Source organism: Onychomys torridus, chromosome 11 (assembly GCF_903995425.1).
Source record: "Onychomys torridus chromosome 11, mOncTor1.1, whole genome shotgun sequence".
Taxonomy (NCBI): Eukaryota; Metazoa; Chordata; class Mammalia; order Rodentia; family Cricetidae; genus Onychomys; species Onychomys torridus.
Window position 1 is genome coordinate 40,153,569 of NC_050453.1, and position 16,454 is coordinate 40,170,022.

Genomic DNA, 16,454 nt, shown 5'->3' on the forward strand with positions numbered 1-16,454 from the left:
TCTCAGATAATTAGCTGAAGAGTTGATATGGAAACTCAGTTGTGCTACCATACAGCCCATGTTCTTAACTTGTGACAAGCAAATGCAAGTACTTCTTTAACTTTTCAGTGGGAGCTTGGAACTGTTCAGTCATAAATCGTGACATCCACAATAACTCTAATGTTATCATGTTTAGCCCTCTGTCTAAAATTTCCACAACACGATTTCCACAGAGACATGAACCTCATTGCCACTGTTGACTTGCTTTAGCTGGCTGTTCCTAGCCTGGTCCATTACAGAGACCCTATGCTATGCTCAAAGCATGGACACACCCGAGTGCATTACTAGAGAGACCATATCCAATGTCATCATCACTAAACGGAGAGCCCTACATGAACAGAGGGGCAAACGGGTAGGAGCAAAGCTATGGATAGACCTAAGTAGCAGCCAGACTTGTCTATAAGACAAACCACTATTCTGAACTTTCAAATTCTTCTCAGAAGAAAACATTGTTGCAGAACAAAGGAGTGATTTGTCACTTATGGGAAGGAATCTATGGCCACAGGTCATAGTTAGAAGTTTAGCTGTGGCCTCAGCTCTGTAGCTGTCCAGCTATGTGAACGTGGGTAAGTTACTAAATTCCCCTGGGCCCTAATTCCTCTACTCATAGTAGAATAGTGAGGTAAACATAAGCAGAGCCTTCTAGTTCTGTGATTCCATTGGAAATGGATGTCAGCCCATTCTGTCCTGCAACTTTCAGAAGTGACCCTTCTTTCTTTTTCATGGTCTTTGCTGAAGGCGATGGAGGTGGTAATCGCTAGGAGGATGTAAAAAGAAAAAGAAAAAAAAGAAAAAAAAGTACAAGGAAATTTTAAGATGCACAACTTCCATAATAAATATTTGGGGCTTGAAAATTACCTTAGGAAATATTCAGAGTAGCTGTGCTTTCTTTACAATTACTATGTACAAAAATCACAGTGCATTCTCCAACTATTTGAGAGAAGTCACAGCCAGGGCAATTAATGATGCTTCCGTGAGAGTCACAGGGTAAAAAAGCCCTGTGAACTATGAATGTGTGATAGCCTGGCCACAAACGATCCATTCCTAGCTAAGAGACTGAAAAGAGAAGAGCATTTAAACTGGTTAAGGATATACAACCTGAAGTGTCCAGGAAGAAGGAGATTTGGCTGCTTCTGTGGGATTTTTAGTTCTGTGTCTCCTGAGGAGCCCCTCTATTTCTTATCTGCTCTTTCTATTCTTCCCTCTGCTGCCTGGCTCGCCACCTCCATTCTCCCTGAAGACAAGTAGTATTTGGGTTTTGAAAAAACAGCACCGGGAACAAATTCCCAAAGCAGGTGTCAGTGGGAGTTGCTTGAGCAAAATAGCTGGGGGCAGAGATTGTTCCTCAATTGCACATTCTCAAAACTGTTAGGGGAAAATGTGTTCCATTTAGCATACATCGAATAAACTGAAGCATGCCAAATGCAGGCTGGAAATAATCTCAGATGGCTAGGAAAGTGACCCTTGGAGTAGTCAGTTGTACCAGCACCGACCTGGATCAGCCCTGACCTCTGAAGCACAGGGGCAAGAAGAGTGTGCGCCCTTCTCATTGGAGCATCTTGGAGTCATCTGAGTTTATCTCTGTGTTGGATAAAGATTGCTGAGTGTTGCCTCTTTCTATATGAATATCAGTGACCAAAGTCCAGCAACACATTAGCAGTGTTCTCTCTGTAGGCAGGACTACCTGTTTTTTCTTTCTTTCTTCTCCCACTCCTTCCTTTTATTTTTCTTTCTTTCTGGAACTCTTGACTGAATCTAGGGCCTCATGTATATAAGTTAGAGCTATCTCTCCCACCCTTCTTTTTCATGTGTCCAATTATCATTCACTTATCCTACCACCTGGACCTTGCTTTTAGCTTACACTTAAGTACTCCCTTTTGGTGAGATTTGTGTCGGTTGGATGGTGGATGTGTGTGTGCGCAGATGTATGTGTGTTCATTTCCATTGGCTATAGTTTAATATAACAAACTTCTGAGACTTGGGTCTCTAAATCAAAACAGACCTAAAGAACATAGAGTTGTACCTCTGGGATCTGATCTGCTTGCATATTGAAAGATAGCTTCTGCTCAAGCCATAACTGACATCCTTGGCAAATACAGATATTCCCTTCATGAATATCAGAGAAGGGAAAAGAGGCATGGCTCTTTCTCTGTCCTCTTGTAGAGCAATGTCTTTGGTAGATGGCATGGGTACCAAAGAACTAAAAGGCACCTACAACTTAGTCATGGGAGAACCTGTGTTTCAGTAGAATGGCTTTAAAAGATTTGCATTCTATGTACTGCTTGGACATTGCTAGCATTAGTCCCCTTTGCAGAAGTGGAGCGGTGGGGAAGGTAATCAGTCTCCATATCAGGCCAAGAACATGGTGTCTCCCAGCCCTCTCACTCTGCTTTATCTATTTCAGAGACTGCCATCAAGAAATTCGTCCATGTAGCTTTACCTACCTTGCCTGTATATCTAATGGCTATGTGCTGGACATGTGACACAGCTTGATACAGCTCACTGATTTCTGTTTTCTCCCCCAAGGTATTTGGAAACATAAAATTAGATGAGGAGAGTCACATCAACCGTCACAACAACTTCCGGAGTTTCTTCGGGTCCCTCATGCTGCTCTTCAGGTATTGGGATGAATAGATGTTCAAGCTGAAGAGCTTGTGGTCTTGGTGGGGAGAAACACCCAGAGGGAAGAAGTTGATTGGCCTCTTGGTCTTTTGACTCTGCTCTGCTGATCCTATTTGGATAGGTAGTGGAAGGAGACCACGCCTTAACAGCCTTCTCCATGGTTTAGAAAGTTTCATCACTATCTTTAACTCCATAGTTAATTTGTACATTTCAACTTGTCCTCCAGGATTCTGGGAGGAGAGAGAGGCACATAGCTTCTGATGGGAACAATTTAAGACCTGGAACCTTGAGTGACTGTGATAATGTGGAGTCTTGGGGTTCTACCACTATCTCACTATTACCTGATTAGTCCCTCAGCAGATGGAGAAGTGGGTTTGGGGAGGGGGGAGAACAAGAGAGGCGCCTTGTTGGCATTCTTCACCACCATATGGAAAGCACTAAAAGGGCCCCAAAGGGTTAAGAAGGAAGCCTATAGGTCCTTATGTGTGAATGGAAAAGAGGCCAAAGGATGGGAGAGAGCATGAAGACTTCTAACAAATTTCTTTTTATTTTTTATTTTATTTTATTTATTTATTTTTTTTGTGCTCAGGAGTGCCACGGGGGAGGCTTGGCAGGAGATAATGCTGTCATGTCTTGGTGAGAAGGGCTGTGAGCCCTGATACCACAGCACCCTCAGGGCAGAACGAGAATGAGCGCTGTGGCACTGACCTGGCCTACGTTTACTTTGTTTCCTTCATCTTCTTCTGTTCCTTCCTGGTGAGCAACCCTGTGCCTGGCACTCCTGATAAATGGGGGAGGGAGTTCCCTACAGTGTCTGGGGATGTTCTCTGCCTCTCTCTCTTCCCTCCTCTCTTCCTGCTTCCTCACATACACATTCACACTCCAAGCTATAGAAGAATTAGATCATTGCCCTTGGGGGGGTGTGTCAAGGTACTCCTCAGGATCTAAGACTCATTGGTTGAGGTGGACAATCCTTGTGTGACAAGATGAGGGCTTGAACTTAGGAACAGAGCACCGAGCTTCATGTCGACTATGGGGTTACCGGGGTAACTCCTAACTTCTTTTTGCCTTGTGTAGTTTATTTAATAGTGAAAGCTTATGTCTGTTTGGGAGACTTTGATTTTAACTGCCTATGGACCAGTACCTTGGAAATAGCTTATAGGGTTAATAATAGGCAAATGATGATCACATACAGTGTAACTGATATGATTCTCTTCTGACTGTGGTGCCGTTGAATTGGATGGCAGCTGGCAAGCTTTATGGTGTGAAAACACGATTACTTTGGGTGTTAGTGAATATTGAGTAGTATATGTAGAACATTCCCACTTAGGGAAGTGGTGAGAGACCTGAAATGCCCTCTTAGTTCCTTCTTTTAGAGAAAGCATCCAGAAATGTCTTCCCTGCACTGCTTCCGATCAGCAGTGATATATAGAATAAAAACATAAGGTGGCACCCGAGCAATAGAAGGGTTACTGTGTCCCTTCTGGACTCTCCGATGTCCTTCAGCTCAACTTCATTTTGAAAGCCATTGGCTGCACAAAGTAATCAGAAACCAAAATAATGCTGCTGCTCAGAAGTGGTCTATTCCATGGCTGTACATTGGAAAGTAACTTAACTGTCTCATGCCCAGGCATTTCTGTCTTTAAGACAATCTGACAATTCAGCTTGCTAGTGTCAGAAAGGAGCCTGTGGATAGCCTGTTATGCCTAGCACATAGGTAATGTAGAGAGGGAACTAACTGAAGACTTGGGGAACCCCTTTTTTGGTTCTGGTTTTGTTGCCATATAACCTTGGCAAAGACACTTCCCCTTTTAAGAGCCTCTTTAAAATGGTATAAACATGTCTTAATAGGACTGGAGAGATGTCTCAGTGGATAATGGCCTTTGCTGTGCAAGCATGAGACTCTGAGATAGGATTCCCAGAGCCCATGTAAAAAGCAGAGTGTGGCTGCACAGGCACCTATAACCCTGGTGCTATGTGAGGAGCAGACAGAAGGATCATTAGGGCTTACTGGCTACCAGCCTAGCTCCAGGTTCAGCAAGAAACCCTGTCTCAAGGGAATAAGACAAGATAGAACAAGGCACTCAGGATCTTGCTCTGGCCTCTGTATGTGTCTCATCTATGCACTCACACAAACACATGTGAACTCATGATATACACATGCACACAAACACAACTCACTTGACAGCAGTAGTATATGGAGTGAGATAATACATATATTTTAATATACTTCTTTTCTGTGGGTATAAAACATTTTTCAATGAAAAAGAACATAGAACTGTTTACAAATCTGAAAGTGTAATGGATAATGAAAATAAAGCACAATGTATAACGAAAAAACTGAAAGGAACCGTAAGTTTATGCATGCACATCTTTAACCCATTTTTATCACAGTACCTAGAACTGTTTCTTTGTGGCTTCCAGTAAATAAGAAACCAATATGCAGGGCATTAACAATTATTGATAAAGACAAACTGGAAACAGAAAGAGGAACACACAGACCTCTCAATTTTATCTTATATAGTTTAAGTGTTTGATGATAAATATTTAAGAAGAAGCCAGAGATAAAACTGGAAAATTAATTGGAGGCTGTAATGGTACTTTTAGAATTTTGAGCTGGAAGGTGCTACATAATTCACATTAATGTTATTTTTAATGAGGCTATATTCAGTGTGAGATGATCTGCCTTCAAGTCTCAGCCCTACATAAGACTGACTTTGTGACCTTAGGCAATTCACACACTCCTCATCTCAAACCAACCACTCAACAGAGATTTCTGATGCCCTTTGATGAGCCAGGCCATGTGCTGGGAGCTAAGAGCGCAGTTATGAATCAGAAACATTTATTTTTCTCAGAGCTGATGGTAATTACAATTTCCTCACAAAGGGTTAGAGCGAGCCTGAAAACAAACAATAGTTGTTAATGCACACAGCACACCGTTAAAGGTTATGAATATGAAGCAATAGCAATGTTAATAGTTATTATGAACACTAATAATAAGTGCCCGGAAGGAGTGTGAAAAATGTGGAGATGCATGGAAAACAGTTTCAATCTAGAAAGTGTTTGGGGAAAGTCACTGAGGTGGAGGCCTGTGTTGGGTTCAGCAGTATGAAACAGCAGTTTTCAAACAACAGCATCTTAACCCGGAGGGATGGTGCTTGCATGGCCATGAAGTCTGGAGGAAGCTGTCATGCTTGTTCTGATGGCCTGACACTGCCTCACTTCTATAGCATCTAAGGAATGTCCTTTGCCCTAATGCCAAGAGAAGACAAGTCAACCTCCAGTCATCCATCTTTACCGTGGCTATTAGGATATACCCAGCCCTATCCATGTTGCAAAGACTAGTGCACTTGTATCCCTCCTGTAGATTTTTCTCTGTACCCTGGATAACTTGCCTGCTTATCTAGGAAGCCCATGAACCCAGCCACTTAACCTAGGAATCGATAACAGAGACTTTTATTTTCTCATTCCCACAACCAATTGTTATATCAGGTAGGAATCTTGAATATTAAGTGAAAGAAAGCCCGGCTAGATGTAGCCTAACCAAAATGGGGTTTTATGGGTACTTAGCACTGGGGTTTCCTGGGGCCAGGCAGGCTTAAGCAAGCCTTGATATGGGGCTCAGATCACCAGGACAAATTTCATTTTCCTTTTTCTGCTTTCTCTACTCATAAATCTTTTCTCCTATATGAGCTTCTTCCTTAAATACCTCACATCTTATGGCTACCAAGAAGCTGTAGCATTAACTCTAGATACTATATTTTCTCGTGTCCAAGAATAACAGAGAGAGTGGGTCATGACTTTTACCCAATGCCCTTCATTGGCTTTTGTTGATTCTCCACTCATTGTGAGCTAAGGAAATAGAGAATTCCATGACTGGATAAAGCTTAGGTCACAGTATTGTGACTGTATCCCCATTGGACTACAGTAATAGGGACAGGCAAGGGCCTATACTAGGAATACTACAATCAATGGCACCCTAGGAAAACAACCAAACTGATGACTCTGGTCAATTCCTGTCTAATACTGTCCTTGTGAATGGCTTGGCCCAGGAATACAACGTTCTCACCCTGGTCCCCCACCTACCTCCCACACCATTAACAAGGTTATTTCTAACAACAAATATCTCTTGGTTTCTCTTCTGCTTAACCACCATGAGTAGTTTCTGCTGCTTACAGAATAGTCCACATTACAGATCAGTGGACTCTGTAGCCCATGGGCCAATCTAATTTGCCACCTGGTTTTGTGTGGTCTATGAACTATGATTTTTACATTCTTAAAAATGAGGGAGAGACAAACAAAAGATGGATAATATTTTTATGGCATTTGGAAATTATATGAAATTCAAATTTCCAAATCCATAAACAAAGCTTCCTTGGAACACAGCCATGCTTGTTGATATTTCTAGTATCAGTGGCTGTTTGGGTGTTGAAATACCAGCTCTGAACAGCTCTAACAGCATACAAGAATGTCTGGCTAGTTAGCTGGTCTTAGTTTAGAATGTAGCAATTGTGATCTGGTACTTGGCCCGGGATGTTCTACTCTCAGTTCAGACCCCTAGAATGTCCCGACTCCTACATATGTCTGTGCACACTCATGCTGGCTCCTCTGCCTCTCTGTGCTTGTGTGATCTGGCAAATAGGACCTGCTTCATCACCCTTTGGTGCAGGAATCAAACGACTTCTCCGTGTTGTTTAGCTACCAGGAATGGCCTATGTACACTCCCTTCTGTCACTTGCATGTACTGCTTCCATGGCTGTGATGATTTGCAGATTTTTTTCTGTTTCCCATATATCACTGTCCTTTCTAGACATTATTTAACTCTTTGAGAGTATTCCTATAACAAGGTCTAGTGAAGTCCTGCTGTGTTTTAAGGTGTGTCTCTGGACTATTGCTTGGTAATCTCATATCCCAGCACTCGAGTTAGTGTGTTTGGCCCACGCTGGGTACACAGTAAAGATTGGCTAAACAAGCAGAGGACAACAGACCCGTGAACAACTAGCTTCACCAATGCTTTGTTTTTAGGGCTCTCACAGTACTTTTAGGCCCTTTTTGTGAAGCAGCATGAGGCATGGAAGCTGGGGAAGGAATGTCGTTGTCTGGCCTTGACTTTCTCGAGCCTTTAAGAATGCTGAAACCACTTTTCCCTCTGCTTCCACAAGAACAATTAAATAAACCAAACAGGCAATAAAAGTGAATGGAGTGTTGTGCAAATGAGAAGCGGCAGAGAAAAATGAACCCATGATGCCCACACAATGAAATGTGCAGAGTGAATCACAAAAATGAGTTGCATTCAGCAAGCTCTCTGGGCTTTATCTGGTTTTTTCCTAACCCTTCTCCTTGCCCTTCAGATGCTTAACCTGTTTGTGGCTGTTATCATGGACAACTTCGAGTACCTGACTCGAGATTCCTCTATCCTGGGGCCTCACCACTTGGATGAGTTTGTCCGTGTGTGGGCAGAATATGACAGAGCAGCATGGTATGTAAATCTCTTGGCCACCTAGAGATCAGGGGCTTCTGGATTGGAGTCACTCAAATACTTGCCTGTTAGGAAAGGGAAGGAAACACTTCTTGGTTGTGGCTCATGGGAGAGGCGCTGGTATCAGGCCAGTCACCAAAGTCTCATTCTTCCTGGGCTTCCTGTACCCCTGCTTTCCTTCTGTGGCAGGCTGTACCCTTGTTTCCCAATTTCATTATACCCTAGATTGACTTCACAACCAGGGGATCTTCCAACCTCCCCCTTTCCTTGCTATGAGTTATCAGGGAATAAGATAGGGGTTTGGGGGCCAATAGGACATATTTGGCAACCATGGTTAATGGTATTAGTGTTTTTCCTCCTCATTCCTCTTAGTGGATATAGTTGACTAAAACTCTGATATTACATTTCAAACAAGTGGTCCTTCTCAGTGTGACCCTCTACACTTGTGGGGTTCTATCACACAGAACTGAGTTCAATGGCAGGAGCTGGTAGGACTGGCTTCTTTGCTGTCTTTCACTGCCCAGTAGTTCTGATGTGATATGACATCTAGACTTTAGAGCCAGGGTCAGCAAATTACCACCTAACAACTAAGTTTGGCTCACTGATTTTACAAATAAGATTTTATAGAGGTACAATTGCAGCCATTCATTTCATCTATGGCTGTTCTTGCACTATAGGGAATAATTGTAAGAAAGGTGGTATGATCCTCCAGCTCAAAACATTTACTATTAAAATATTGTCAAAAATTTCACTATTAAAAAAGTCTTCTGACCCCTGCTTCAGAAACAAAGACAATGTTTCAGCCCTTGCTGTTGAGGATAGGAAGACATTCTATGAATGAAAAGCTTTACTGTCCCAGGTCAATTTAGCTTCTGAGTCTCCACTCACCATTCTATCCATTCTGGTCCCCCTCTGAAAAACTCCAGGAAATGCCATCCTTCACAGGAGTGGACCATGTTGCTTCCACCTGACACTCCCTTCATAATGTGTGACTCTTCCCCAAATCTACCAACCTGTGAAGCTGCTAAACCTGGGTTAACTTTTCGAGGTGGATGGGTGAATTAGAGTTCCTTTCCCCTCTATAACCATGAGCCAGGGCACAGAGTTATGTAACCCCTTCCTGTTACAGTGGTTAAGCAATAGACTTTCCTTGCTGAACTCAATGTCCAGCAAAGGCTTTTAGTAGACAACCAACAGTATCTTGGAGGACAATGACGCTAGGCCTGAATCTTATCCATTCTCTCGCTTTTGACAAGTCATGTAACCACCTATTGAGTGGTGGTCATGATACCTACCTAGCCTGGAGTGTGTTTGTGAGTGTGTTATTATATCATGCATACTACTGTTAGGGTAACTGTCAAAAATGGTATATGAATGCAACTTGGAAATAAGAACACTCACCATCTGTAAAGCATGGAGAGCCTTGATGTTGGATGCCTAGTCACTTGCCTGACTGAAGAGAAACTATCTGCTACCAAAAGAGGGCATTGCTCATCTAGCATCACTCATGTATCCCTACCACCTGGAACCTTGGCTTCCTTTGGTTTCATGCTGTCTGTGGATCCAAATGCCAAGTGCATTAAAGATGCTCCTGCTTCATTTCAGTTGCTGAGAAAAAGCTCCAGTGGGACAAATCACAAGACTTGGTCACATGAGCTGAACAAAAAGACAAAGGGGAACAAACCCTTCTGTCATTTTGAATGTCTGGAGAATTAATACTTGTTATGGTTACAATATAATTGGCTTCCTTGTTAGAATAAGTTTGTTGAGAAGAAACCAACGAAAGTATACAAGTGAGGGTCTTCAGAAGACAAACTGGCTGTAGAGGACATTAGCTATGGTTACTTGTGAGCCCTCTACTTACTACTCTAAGAAGCAAAAATAAATCAACACATGGCTATCTTTTATCTCTTTAAAGGGTGAGAGATTGGGGTGCACTGATAGGCTACAATCTGGAAGAATTCAGGAGAAATCAGCAACAGGTTAGGAAAAGGCTAGAAAGAGTGAAGTTGGAGAAAATATTAGCTTGATATGGCTGCCCAAAAGGATGCTCAAATGGAGATAATGTGCTCATAGTTTCTATGGGAAACCCTGGCTTGGTCCAGGCTGTGACTTCAGACCCCACCATAGCTTCCCTGTTCTGGTCCCTGACAGAGAAGATGTTTTAACCCCTGAGAATTAATCCTGTGTCAATTTTGCCCTTTCCATGAGAAGCCAGAAGTCTCAAGAAGGCTCCTGGAAGACAAGGTTATCAAAAAAAGGTCACAGTGTTCTTGGAACTCTGCAGGCTCAAACTGGATCTTGAGTGGTGGGATTGGAGCTGCAGGGCAATGTTTCTGGGGCTTCCTCCCACATTGCTTTGTGGACATGGATCCCAGCAGGCTCCTGCGGAATGGAGCAGAGTTTACCCAAGCTGAACTCAGGATAATCTGTTACACAGATCCAAAGCCTCTTCAAATTCTCTCATGGAAATGCTGTTTCTTGCTAATGAGCCTAGTGGGAAATTTGTCTCTCTCAGTCTACAGAAAGATGCTGATTGTTCCTGACAGGTGGTCCTGAGTAACTGACTATAATCAGTATGGATGTGAAAGCAAAGAGTTCTGGAGTCCACATGTCGGCAACCTGACATCTGCTCTGGACTGTGGTCAGAAACACACTGTCTTTCTGCTCTTAGAAGCCTAGCTATAGCTGGAATTACTCAGGCCAGATGTGAGCCACATAGGTAGTTCTGGGCACTGTAGGCATTAGGTAGTTCCTTTTGATATTAGATAGACTCTGATTTCCTGAGAAAATGGAGACAGTAGTTTGGCAAGGTGGTGGTTCTCTGGGGCTTATTGTTCTGGTCTAATTCCGTCAAACACAAACCAACTGCTCGTACCTCTTTTGGGCAGTCCCTGCAGGGAGACACCATCATTCCATCCCCAGCCTTCTCTGAGTATCTCATTAACCCACCTGTGCTTTCTTTACAGCGGCAGGATCCCGTATAAGGATATGTACAAATTAGTGCGGGTGATCTCGCCTCCTCTGGGCCTGGGAGAGAACTGCCCCTACAGGGTGGCTTGCAAGGTTTGCCTCCCAGTCCTCAGCCATGACCTGCAGTGGGATGCGGCACCTAACCCTCTCCGCCCTCTGCTCCACCACCACTGCGCCACATGAGGGAACCTTCATGTTGCTTTCCTTTGAGTTTAAAGAGGCCCAAACCCTCCCAGAACCAGCAGCTGCTATGTAGGAAGGAAGGACTCAGTTTATGGTGAAGGCAGAAGGGAATTAAAGACAATACAAAGGCCACCATGGGTTTTTTTTTTTCTTTTCACACACACTTACTCTGGCCTGTACCTCTTACCGAGGTGGACCTCTCTCTTCTCCCAAATGCAGAAATTCTTTAGTCAAGCAGAGTTCTGGTTTCCTTCACCGGAGCTTTCGTTTTCATTAAACCGCACGAGTCAAAGTGTGAGTCCAGTCATCCTTACCCTTACCACCCCTCACAGATCCCGAGTGCTTTCTCCAGGGCTGGCAATAGAAGCGATAGGACAGAGAGGAAGAAGCAACAGAGAACTGGTGCAGCGGGTGGAAGCAGTTTCAAAAGCGTGGATTTGGGGGCCATTAGAGAATTTCACAGCACAGAGTTTAAAATGACCTCTGCAGACCCTGAAGGACCTTTGAACAGGTTATTTGCCATAGGTTTCTGCCAGACACACTTGGACACAGGGTCTGCCATAATTGTTGAGTCACTACTTGTTGGCTAGGCTAACCAGTTCAGAGATACAAGTTTGAACTCTGCCATACCCTGGATACTCAGTATCCTAGCCACTCTACCAAGACCGCTAGCTAAGAACCCTGCTTCAAGTGCTATGGGAGGAAAGCCAAGCCCTGTCCAGGCAGCGGAAGAAGACACAGGCTCAGGAAGGATGTCTGCCTAGATGATGGATGGAGCTGATTTGGGATGGTGACGCTGATTCTGAACTCAGGAGGCTGAACAGCTGCCTCTGCTGAGACTCTTTAAACTCCGCCCTAGTGAAACCTGCAGCAGCATGCGGGAGAGCTGGGGAGGGTAGCATGGCATGCAAGATGCTCTTCCTCCTCCTGGTTTTGTTCCTTCTGTCCCCGGCATGCCATCAACCCCGGTGCATGCTGGGGAATAAAGAGCACTCTTGTTCACGGAACCAGGTGGAAGCAACAGAGCCGACTTTCTGACCAGCCACCCCAGCCCACCACTTTCAACGCAAGCCGCCGTGCCTCCCGCTGCACACACACCACAGAGGGGGGGATACACGACGTTCTGCCTGTGGGTTCAGGGCAGGGGACAGGCCTGACTTCTGGGCCAGCATCCCAGCCCCAGTAGGGGCCAGAAATTCCCACCCACGGCTGGAGCACCGTCTATCCGGTTTATACCGCTCACGCACAGCCCTGGGAATTGAAGACATGTTTGCGTTGCTTTGGGGGTAGATGCAGTGAACTAGAAAAGCCAGCGCAGCAGGAACCAAGGAGGAGAAAGTGAGCCCCACCCCTACCTCTGTCAGCACCTTCTGACAGCGTCAGAGGGACCAGAGGTTGTGACTAGTGTTCCCGGGTCTGTGTGGGGCGTGATATAAATCTGCACCAGGATGGAGTCACTTGTATGATTTGCCTTGATTAACAGGTTTCCTGTTCTTTTCCTGTTTGTCCATTTTGTTTTGTTTTTCTTCTGTTTCCTGTATTAATTTGTTTTGGCTCTCTGGGAATGCTGTTCCTCTCTCCTACCTGTCTGCATCCTTCCCTCCAACCACTTCCTCCTTTCCCCGCCTCCCCTCCTGCCCTGCCCATCTCCGACCCTTACCTACCACCCCCATGAGCAGTGGCCGCATCCATTACACTGAGATGTATGAAATGCTGACTCTCATGTCGCCACCGCTAGGCCTCGGCAAGAGATGTCCCTCCAAAGTGGCCTATAAGGTAGACAACCCCTTCCTTTGTTCTGGGCTAGAGACCAACAGGAAATGGGATCCAGTTGTGGGGAGGACAGAAGATGGGAGGAAGCTGGGTTGGGGAGGTGGAGATGGGAATCAGGGATTAAAGAGGAAGGTTCATGAAGAGTCATACAGGATCCAAGAGTGATTCCAGCGCTGTTCACCCTGGACCGTTTACTGTGTTAACTGTGTTTCTACACGTGCGTGGCTTCTTGTGAGTGGGCTACAAGAAAGGCCCTGCTAAGTGGTGTGTTTCCTTTCAAAGGAGGCAGAGTGGTGGCCAGGAAGTAGTTGGATGGGCAAGAAGGAAACCTATGTCAAAAGAGCCAGTAAAGCTTACTGAGGAAGGGATGGCTTCACTCATAAATTAGGGAGATAATGGAACAATCCCCGAGGATTGTTCCACAAGACAATTTTAGAAGGAAAACTCCTAACAAATGTCTTCCCCCTGTACAACGGCATAGCTTCCTTCTAGAGACAAACACAAAAGAGGAATATGTCGTCAGTTCATGACTAACAGGAATGCAGCTTCCTTCCCCCATCGGCCAGCTACCCAGTGCCCTTGAGGAGGGCACTGATGGGCACAGGATGTGTTCAGTATCAGCTTTGCCTTCTTAGCACGACCAAGTGGTGGGTAGATTCCTCGTGGTCATAGGGCAGCAGCATCCACTGAGAGTCATTAGGATGCTCATAGATGATGAAAACTCCTGGCCCCAAAGCTCTCACTAATAGTTACTGTTAGCTCCCTTGTGGTGTCTAGACTGGCCAAGAACTCTGGAGCTTTTCCATTCACCTAAGCATACATCAGAGTAAGGTTGTCACTTCTACAGAAGTAGGAGGGATGGGACTCGGATCCAAATAAGAAACAACCTTTACATTCTAACACACTGTGTCTGTGGGGTGGCTTTAGGCAAGAAAATCCACCTGAGCATTAGAGAGCATGATTTGTGAAAGACATGCTCTAATCACTACCAACAACTACCCCCAGGATAGTGATTCCACCACAGACCCTTCTGCGGGCCCGTCCAAATTGTATTTCTCCAGAGAACATCTCACTGGAACATAGTCCTTAGGAACATCCCTTCCACCCCAGTGCGTAGCTCCCTGTACACAGCACAGGGAATGGCATCTCTTTTGATAACATTAAGTCCTACACAGTGGGAAATGAATTTGACTTTCCGGGATGAGGCTTGATAGAATGAATTGGGAATTCTAAAAGCAAGATACTCTCTGAGAAGTGGATTTGGCCATGTCAGTTGGATCCCTTCCTCTGGGTGAGGGAAACAGGGCCTGCCCACTCTGCTCGTGCCTGGACCCCCTCTCTGTCTGCCCTGCCCTCCTCATCCTTCTTCCCCTAGAGCCTGTATGCACTCTCGCCCTGCCCATCCTGCTCCTCCTCATCCCTTGGATAAGTTGGACTTTCTGCATGTTCAGTCATGTGCTGGCAAATTCCATCTTTTAAAGACTCAAAAAGGGGGCACCAGGATACATCTTTCAAGTGAGATAAGCAAGGCCAATTCTCTCCCTATCTGTCCACTGAGTTTGGGGGTGTTCGTGGGACATGTAAAAATCCAGAGCACCCCTGGATCAGGGAATGGAGCCACCTCCCAGAGCTGACTTCCTTCCCTGGGCCACTTCAAGTCATCTCCTATCCCTATGGGAGGTATTCCTAGCGCCACCCATGGGAAGGGTTCTACAGAAGGATTAGGGAACCCCCTTTCCTTGGAATTCGGCATCAATCCCTGGATAACATGGCAGCAAATGAGCTTTGAGTGAGAAGTAGAGAGGACCAGCCTGGGGTGGGGGCGGGGAATCCTTGCCCTTCTTTTTTGTCTGTGCACTTGACCTCTGCACCTTCCTGCCTTCCTTCCTTCCTTTTAAACCAAGGTGTCTTTCAATATATTTGTTTTTTGCCTGCTCTTTCTCTTTTCTCTTTCACACAGAGGCTGGTCCTGATGAACATGCCAGTGGCTGAGGACATGACAGTCCACTTTACCTCCACACTTATGGCTCTGATCCGGACAGCTCTGGACATTAAAATTGCCAAAGGTCAGATTAGTAGAGGAAGGAGGGAGGGGAGGGGAGACTGTTATAACCTGTGAAGCTGCTAGAGGATGGAGCCGGCTGAACTACAGTCTAGCCAGAACACGCACCCAATAATGCAGTGACCTGATTTTCCCTCTAACTCAGTAACTTTAATACTTGCCCTTTCTCTGGTAAAATAAATGACTTGATATTCCATGTCTGACATATGCTGGCATTCTAGAAATAATTCTGCAATTTTCCCATATATATAGCATCTTTTCTCTATAGTCTTGGAGAGCTTCTATAGTGTGTGCCAACAGAGTGGACACCGTGGTACTTTGCCCAGTGTGATGCTAATTCAGTGGTCTGGGAGAGAAGCAGTCTATGACATCTACACAGACCTTTTGGCATGCCTTCTCCTGCCTTTTTAAAAATCGGATCACTTAGACTGTATAGATAGGGTCAATGGAAGGAATGATGTGTATTTATGAGGCAGGAGTCTCCTTTACAGCTCTTCATTGCCCCTCCTGATGTATTGAGCACCTGGGAGGCTGTTAGAATCAGTGAGGAAGTTGATCTTGGTCTCAGCCTCAGATCACTGGGGAAGAATTTGCCTCAGTCACTTAAAATAGGAGCTAGAGTGTTCTGCTTCCTCAGCAGAAATGCAGGTATTGCCGGATCCACTGTCACTCAGGGTCGAGACTTCCCCTCATCATGTGAGGTGCCACGCTGATTCAGCTCCTGCCCCAACCTACTCATCGGTCTTCACTATTCTGTGTCAGCTCTGATTGGGCCATTAATAATTCATCTTATCCTAGGTGGTGCAGACAGACAGCAGCTAGACTCAGAGCTACAAAAAGAAACCCTGGCCATTTGGCCTCACCTGTCTCAGAAGATGCTGGATCTGCTTGTGCCCATGCCCAAAGGTGTGCTGGCTCCTCCTTCCAACGGTGCTTGTCGCTGTGGCCCAGCATGCCAAGGCCACATCTTCTAGGGAAACCCGAATGATCAAGGAGATAAGGGAAGATCATTCTTTTACCATAGGAAAGCTAAGTCCTCACTTCTAAAGTACTTTTGATGACAAGTAATTGAAACTAACTTCTTAAGATGGGTCACTGTGGTTGAGAATGGAATTGATGGGTACATACATAGCTCTCTCTCCCCCCACTTAAGACTGTTCAGGAAGCCCTGGTACATTTGGGGAAATGCATCGCTGCTCAGGCACAAGGATCTGGAATGATCTGTGTTCTGTTACCATCCAGTACGGTTAGCACCGCCATCACTGCTTGGGTTCATTCACTTTGTGTCCTCGGAGCCTTAAACATTAGATGAGTGAGTGATTG

The 16,454-nt window shown here is 45.1% G+C and overlaps 1 protein-coding gene across 1 annotated transcript in view; it reads left to right on the forward strand.

Moving 5' to 3' along the window:
- Positions 1-16,454, forward strand: part of Cacna1e (calcium voltage-gated channel subunit alpha1 E) — a 472,757-nt gene that overhangs the window by 435,646 nt on the left and 20,657 nt on the right. Inside the window, 7 exon segments of the mRNA XM_036202180.1 lie at positions 2,566-2,657; positions 3,251-3,314; positions 3,316-3,417; positions 8,013-8,140; positions 12,976-13,072; positions 15,030-15,135; positions 15,930-16,037. Coding sequence (XP_036058073.1) covers positions 2,566-2,657; positions 3,251-3,314; positions 3,316-3,417; positions 8,013-8,140; positions 12,976-13,072; positions 15,030-15,135; positions 15,930-16,037 — 697 coding nt within the window.